At 37.3% G+C, this 7,554-nt stretch overlaps 1 protein-coding gene across 4 annotated transcripts; it reads right to left on the reverse strand.

Annotated features, from left to right (window-relative positions):
* Window positions 1–1,316: 1,316 nt before the first annotated feature.
* Window positions 1,317–6,845, reverse strand: LOC131160314 (protein ALTERED PHOSPHATE STARVATION RESPONSE 1). Of its 4 annotated transcripts, none has more exons than XM_058115877.1 (6): window positions 6,569–6,789; window positions 5,091–6,460; window positions 4,871–4,948; window positions 4,147–4,211; window positions 2,672–2,895; window positions 1,317–2,137 (listed from the first exon to the last, which is right to left on the reverse strand). In XM_058115877.1, the coding sequence occupies exons 2-6, from the start codon at window positions 6,091–6,093 to the stop codon at window positions 1,480–1,482; spliced, it is 2,028 nt and encodes a 675-aa protein (XP_057971860.1). In that variant the 5' UTR covers window positions 6,094–6,460; window positions 6,569–6,789; the 3' UTR covers window positions 1,317–1,479. The 4 variants fall into 4 exon arrangements, with proteins under 4 accessions (XP_057971860.1, XP_057971858.1, XP_057971857.1 ...); XM_058115875.1 differs by having other exon boundaries at window positions 4,147–4,361; window positions 6,569–6,788; XM_058115874.1 differs by having other exon boundaries at window positions 4,147–4,361; window positions 5,091–6,845.
* Window positions 6,846–7,554: the final 709 nt, after the last annotated feature.

Consider the following 7,554-nt stretch of genomic DNA (forward strand, 5'->3'; position numbering starts at 1 on the left):
CTAGCCCTATGAATAGTCTCGGATTGGCTTAAACCTAGTTAGGAAAGTTAGGTGTACTATCCTGGTAAAGTGTAGGTTAAAGTCAGTCCCATTAATTGACTTGGTTGTAACCAGTGTCGTTCCACCCGTTAAGTGAGCATTAGTGAAGTCCTTGTGCTAGTGAGCCAAGGTGGGGACATAGGCACAGTTAGCCGAACCCCGACAACATATACTGTGTCAGTTCTTTCTTTTCCTATACTCTTTATATTTCTGCAATTTAATTTATGCACATGTATGTTTATATTTGAATAGTTATATGAATGTTGTGCATGCTTTAAATACTATGAATGATTTGAAAATACTGAGTCTGCTGCATCTGTTTTATATATCTGCTCAGTATTATTCTTCTAGGGTATTCGTATGTGCTTAGACAAATCCTAAGTTGTGAATTACTGATTGTGGAATTGAAATTAACCTAGGAATTTTAATTACCCAATTCACCCCCCTTCTTGGGTATACACCAAAGCCAACAGACTACCATTTTATTCGTGAAAAGGTGATCAATCAAGATGTTAACCTTCACGACGCTCATAGTGCGTGAACCCCCTTTCGCTTGCAGGGGAGTGTTAAACAAGACAACTCAGAGATTGGAGCTATCATCGGTCAATCAACGTGTGGTGATTGACTCGGCTAATTTTCCTCCAACGGTTTCCTTTCATGATTGCTTATTTCTCTCCAACGGTTTCCTTTCATTATTGTATTTCCTTATTTAAAATGTGTTTATAGTTAGCATAAAGTCTTTCCTTATATGTAAAACTTTCTTGTATAGTTTTTGCAATTCTATAAATAAACGTGTAAACAATTTTGTACAGTTTTTCGGCTTGAGATTCATTCAAAATGATGGAGCTTGCACTTTTGGAGGGAGAAGGAGAGAGAAATTACATATTTTTTTAAAAGAACCCCTCCCTAATAATTAAGTTGGGACAACAAAGTTTCTTGAATATTTGAACAATATTTATGTTTATATATTTCACGAGTGCCATGGGGAAAACAAAAAAACAGTTGGTTTTTCTTCTTTTTCTATTATTGAATGTCAAATGTTAAAATAAGTCTAATATTTTTGAAACCTCAACAGAAAAGTTTGGCCTTTTTTTAACTTTTTCTGGGGGAAGTGGGGACAAGAAATCTGCTGGCTATGCGCCTATCTTTTTTTCGCAGCAGTGGCATTTTAACTAGGAAGAAGTTTTAACAGGAGAAGGGAGAAACTTTGTAGAACAAGCTATGCATATTTCCCCCCCAAAAAAACCAAAAGACGAAGTTCATTTGCATAAATATCATGACCAAAAAATCAACGAAAGAACTAGTTATAATACTAATTCTTCACCACTTAACATTTACTCTATATCCTGCCCGAGGTTCATGCAAGTACTTTGAATTTTACAGAGAATCTATTTCCAACGGAAGCTTAGAGACAGTTATATTCAATAATTACACAAACTTTTAAAATACAGCGGGCCTGCAATTTGAATAAGCCCTTTGATCAGCTTCATTCTTCTTCCGAATATCTTCATATGTTTTCAGAGAAGCCTCAGAAAATTTGGTTAGTCGATCAAGTACTTTCGTCAAACTTGCTTGTATGCTGCTCAAATTTGAAGACTGGTCATCGTTTCTCTCTTCTTCTTTAGTCTCTGATTCTCCATTTATTGAATCAGATGATTTTTGTTTCTTCTGTAGTTCCTCAGCTTGTCTCCCCATTGAACTGTGCAGATCAGACGAGAAGGTTTTGATGGCTTCAATAAGTTCATCGGAAGGCAAAGATTTAATCCCAGCTAACCAATCACGACAAAGAACAAAAATTGGAGGAGCCAGAGCTCGACGAGGTGAGAACGGCCTTCTGCTCTTGGATCGTTCTTGGGGTTGCAGCAAAATGCAGTTCTGCATCCAACCATAAAGAGCATCCACGTAGGAGGTGTGACTGTTGATCCAATCTGCAAAGCATGACCCAAAGCATTCAATCTCTTGTTGAAGTTGAGCCATGGTTGGCTGCTGGGTATCACTTGGGGGTGTTCCTCTTGAGCTTCTTGCGTGGTATGCTAATGAAATAGTGATGTACTGTGCATGATGGCATTCAAGCATGTCCTTCCACATCTTGATCAATCTGCCAAGGGTTCACAACTTGTTATGGATACGATGAATGAGATAAATTAATATCTGATCTATTTTAAGTTCAGATAAGGCTATCAAAGGCTTGAAAAATATTCAGGTTACCTTTTTCTCACAGCACGTCTATCCTAGGATTAGAATAGTCATAATATAAGGATTTTTTTTTGTTTATCAATAAACTGAATAAAGACGGAAGAATTATTCCCAAATTTCACCATATTATCTATTTCTGTCATATTCCATTGTTTGATGAAATAATGCATACTTCTGTTCAGGAGTCTGTTATGTAAATTATTATATCCCATACAATTTCTATTCCATTCCCACCTTATCGGAATTCAGAATAGAAACCTATGGTCCTTATTGAGTTCCTATGTAGATGTTTGAGGAAATATAAATAATATTAGGTTGTGTTTGGAAGCACGGATTTCATACCTCAGATTTGGACTCATAAATTTTAACAGAACTCGGATCAATTGTGTTTCATTTTATCCAAATCCATACAAATACAAACCAATATCTTACTTACCCTTGAATGAGTTCTAAAAGCTGCGGCAGCAACTCTTCATCCCTCATTTTCTCAATTCGCTTGGATATTGAATCAACAGCTTGAATTGCCACTCTTATTCGTGAATGTAAATCCTTTACAACTGATCTGGTTTTGTCAATCACTTGGCTGCTAAGATCTTTTGCAAACTGGTGCCTAAGCTGGTTGCACTTCCTATCATACTCCCTTCTGATAGGCTGACTAGCCTACAGCAATCAAAAGATGATCGAGATGGAAGAACAGAAACAACATTATATCTGGAGAAATTTAATCCACACTAAGAATAGTATCAATACTACTGAAAAAGCAATAAATTGGCACTGCCGAGACCCAATTGCCAAGTTAATATGAAATAAGCCCATAATTTAACTCCAAGTCCTGATGTAATAAACATTAAAATCGCCAGTACATGGTGATTAACGCAAACTTCCATACAAAATCTTATAGTCTTAATTGAATTATATGCAATAATAAATAAATTCACTCTACTTCCATATCTGTGAGACCGTGACCAAAACAATGCTGTAAAACCAAGTTCTAAACTACCAATACCAATAGACACGTTCATTTTTGTGGAACAAAAAACCATGTGGGCATCAAATCTCTCTCTCTCTCCCTCCCTCTCTAACACTCAGTCACACAGATCAGACAAATTAAGGCATTGGTGATGTTTATTGTACATCTTAGGTCCAGTAAATAACCTGAAAGTCATAGTGCCAAGTCACAGAAACAGTCTCCACAAATGTGGAGATCATACTGTGTATCATTCCCTCCCCAAACCCTCTTGTGTTGGAGCCTTGTGCATGGTATGTTGCATTTCAATTTTAGTTAACAGAAGCAAATTCTGAAGGAATGTATTCATCTGGGAAATGATTAAGAGGTTCATAACCAACTTTAGATCAAATGTATACTCTGGTCCAATCCTCACCTTCTCTCTCTCTCTCTCTCTCTCTCTCTCTCTCTCTCTCTCTCCAGGTGGGGTTTGGGGTGGGGGGCTTATTTCTGGTGTTGAAGCAGGAAATCGTCCCTAAAGAGACATTTATCGGAGTGGGTAACACAATCATCTGTATGGAGGTCTCAGGGACCTGACATATGAAGATTCAAGTAAAGCATCAAATAGCGAAACATAAAGTGAAACTATTTAACCTAAAGCAGCTTTGGTTACAACAGTTATTTAGAGGTGACATAGCAAAACTCACATTTACTTTCCTTTCCCATAATCTTCTCATCAATTATCATCATCATTGTTTAGAGTGCGGCTCGCCTACCAAGTTCATCAATAAGGTCACAATGGCCTGGATATGATTTGAACCAAAAACTATATTCTTGTTTCATATTATGAAATTGGAAAAACCAGTGCACTAAAAATGATGGCTTATGCAACTTCCAAGTTATAAGAGACTTGAGATGGTCAAGAGGTTCAAGAATACTTCAATGGAGTGGGTTAAACATAATACCTTCACTTCATCGTAGAGTTTTCTCTCCCATGCGTACAGCCTATCCAGAGTGGAGGAATGGCTCCCTGCGAACATACAAAATGCTTCAACATAGTCACTTCCACTCTCAGAGACATCATCTCTCGCAGATGCAGCAAGAAGATTCTTTGATGAAGATGATTGTGAAGATGTTGACCGATTCCAAGTTATGATCTTTGTTACATTTTGTGGGGGCTCTATGCATAAAATAAGAAGTTAGAATATCAAAAGAGACGACAAAATGTTGTCCAACAGAGCAGACAGTGAACTGTAAAAGCCCAGAAATTCAGTTGGCAGTACGTAGTTGCAGAGGGCAATTTCAAGTGACATAAGGCTCATGAGACCTGAAACCAGTTAAGCATAAATTTTTTAGATCCCCTAGCAGTGTATTTTCTATTTCTCAATTGACAGATACAAATATATGACCTTTCTCCTTGATCTGGAATAGATGGTCAATACAGCCAAAGATTGCGGGTCTATGACCACCCATGATGTGGTTTACCAATAGAAAAGATACTGCCTTGTACGGGTAAACTGAAAGTATATCACAAATGTTCTGCAAGTAGTGCCTAGTAGAATCACTAGAATGTAATCCAGCTGAAAAATATAAATGCATGCTCCTAAGCCTAACGTGCTTAAGCATGAACGGATACCCACAATACTGTTAATTGACTATTATTATTCCTGCATCTAGGCCAAAACATACCATGAGAAACAAGCGCAGTTTTGCCTCTGCAACAAACTAGCTGGACAGCTGCCAAGAAAGCTGAGGCAAAGGAGCTCCCTGTAAGAACAAGTTGTCCAATAAGAGCTCTCACCAGATAATTCAGGAATAAAAAGGTATAAGTGAACAAAAGAAGAATCCAATTCCAATAAGCAAATTATTGTGCGAATCAAACTTCTCCTTAATAACAACATAAAATTACCTTTAACCTCAGAATATCCAACCCTTATTCTGTTTGCCTCGAGTAATCTGGAGACCTCCTTACCAGATTCGGATGCTCTAAAAAATCGATGCTCAATATCCTTTATACTCGAAAGAAAATCTTTAGCCCTGTGGGTAATAAACTCTGAAGGATCTTCTCTTTCCTCAGATAGGTCTTTCTCCCCAACCTTCATTTCTCTTTCTGAACTGGACTGCTCTAAAGCAGCCTTGCCAATGGGTAACTCTTCACGAAAATGACCACTTCTAAACCCTTCTGGGGGTATTGACGAGGCATCATGCTCAACAGATTGAGAATGGCTAACCATCCGAGTACCTGAATACCCAGCAACTACAGAGGCCTTCCGCTCAGATTTCAACCTCATGAATGCTTCATCAGGTTCATTTTTTCTGTCCAAACCAACTTCTTTACCCCCAAACTGTTTCCACACCCGCATATTATCAATATTCACATCTCCACCATTACTTCGTACAAGCCTAAAGCTTTCAACATCTTCAGCAGGATCGAAGAAATCCCAAGAGGAATCAAAATCAGGGGGAGGTGGGGGTGGCGGCATTGAAAATGCGACAGATTCTTCATGGACAAAGTTGTTACTGGGTGGATTGACCATAACAGTCACGGCAGCAGCACTCCCACCACATCTCATGTAACTCAAGGTGGACATTGGTGGTGAAAGGGGACTTTTATTGTGCACTGGTGAATCGGAAACCTCAGCAATGTGCGAAGGAGATGCAGAAGGATAAGAAGAGTTTGAAGGGGTTTTGTCAAGCTCAGTGGCCGATGCCGAGAGAGATGACTCTATCAACACCTCAGCCTCGGCAAAACGCCGCAAAGCAGTGCCGATGTTCCGAAGAGCTTGATTGTAGGATACATGAGCAGCTGCAAGAGCGCACCTCGAATCAATGGCTTGCTTTATGAACTTCTTCCGTTCCTTGCATAGACGCAAAGCGACGTCCTTCTCTGGTTTCGAGCTAGCACAACCCATTTTTTTGCCCAGAATCGAACAAGCCACTTCATGAAACTAACCTCATCTTCCTCTTCCTCCGACCCCAAAGCCAAGAGCAATTTCTCTGAGTGACTGAAACCCCACTTTGGCAAAACCACCAAAACTAACAAACAGGAATGCGATCAAAGTAAAAGATAAGCAAAAGAGAACTTCTTCAAACCCTAACCTTCGCGTTGCAGACAGATGAAAACAGAGCAACCCCGAAAAGCCCCCAAACGAGTTGAGTTCAGCATCAAACGACAAACCCACTTGTTGAAAACTTCGGTTTGAGGAATGGGACGAAAATAAGGTGAATATGAGGTAAAACCGTTGGGCATTGATGCTGAGGACGCTCGTGTTCTTGACGCTACAGAGAGGAAACGAAAAACAGAGTTGGTACTTTCACGTAAGAGGGAATGGCAGAGTAGCAGAAGAGTGGATAGCGAGTCATAAATCCAGACCCATTAACGGAAACCTGAAAGGATTGAAAATAATGAATTGAATCTGCGAGAATCAGTCTCCTTTTAGCGGTTCTACAGCCGAGACGCTGCAGAAGGATAGATCAAACTGAAATGATGATTAAAAATAGTAAGGAGAAATTGAAAAAGAAGCGTAAAAAGGAGAGAGGAATCTGCTACAGTCAAGAGTGCGCGAGGGCATGCCTCGTTGTGTGTGAAAATGGAAGCGCGGTTTTCATTTCATGTCCCTCTCTAAAACCCTCGCATCTCCTGTCTCTCTAACCTCCCTCCGCCGCTGTCAAGCACCATTTTTTTTTCTTTTAAATTTGTAAAATTATTAACTTAAATTCTCTAATTATGTAATATAATGTAGTTAATCTTTTCTTAAATTTTTTTTAGCTAATTATGCAATTAATCTTTTATTAAATAATTTCTATAATAATAAGATAAATTTAAATCAACAGCATGTTAGATGATTCATATCATCTGTCACATAAATATATATAATTTACTTTTCATTAAAGATACTAACAATAAGTTAACATTAAAAATAAATTAATTAATTAAATTATGTAATCATCTCACATTTTAAATAATAAATTAAAAAGATAAATTTAAAACTATTACGAGCCATCAAGTAATTATGGATTTCAAAATTTAGATTACTTTTATATAATATAATAGATTTATTTAAAGAGCTTTTTCTTAATTTAGCTCTTTTTTTTTTTTTATGAAATGAAATTATTGATGTCCTTCACGCTTCTTTTTCTCTTTTTCAAATTTTTCATTTTAATTTATATATTTGTAAAAATCTTTTAACATAACATACAAAATCGTTAAATCCGGCACATTCAAAACACTTTAATCTAATCATAATTAAAAATTAATAAAAATATAAAATTTATTATCTAAACTTAGAACACAATTTAATTCAATAATTTTTTAGTAATTTGAACCTCCCTTCTTAACAATCTTAAATTTTAAAAAATTAATTAAAATTAAT

Source organism: Malania oleifera, chromosome 7 (genome assembly GCF_029873635.1).
Source record: "Malania oleifera isolate guangnan ecotype guangnan chromosome 7, ASM2987363v1, whole genome shotgun sequence".
In the NCBI taxonomy this organism is placed as follows: Eukaryota; Viridiplantae; Streptophyta; class Magnoliopsida; order Santalales; family Ximeniaceae; genus Malania; species Malania oleifera.

Excerpts from the sequence above, each read along its gene's own strand:
- LOC131160314 (XM_058115874.1), bottom strand. The coding sequence starts at position 6,093 with ATGGGTTGTGCTAGCTCGAAACCAGAGAAGGACGTCGCTTTGCGTCTA. Across the intron at positions 4,362-4,870 it reads AACTGCGCTTGTTTCTCATG|AGCCCCCACAAAATGTAACA; the intron begins GTATGTTTTGGC and ends TTTTATGCATAG. Across the intron at positions 2,138-2,671 it reads CTTTTAGAACTCATTCAAGG|ATTGATCAAGATGTGGAAGG; the intron begins GTAAGTAAGATA and ends AACCCTTGGCAG.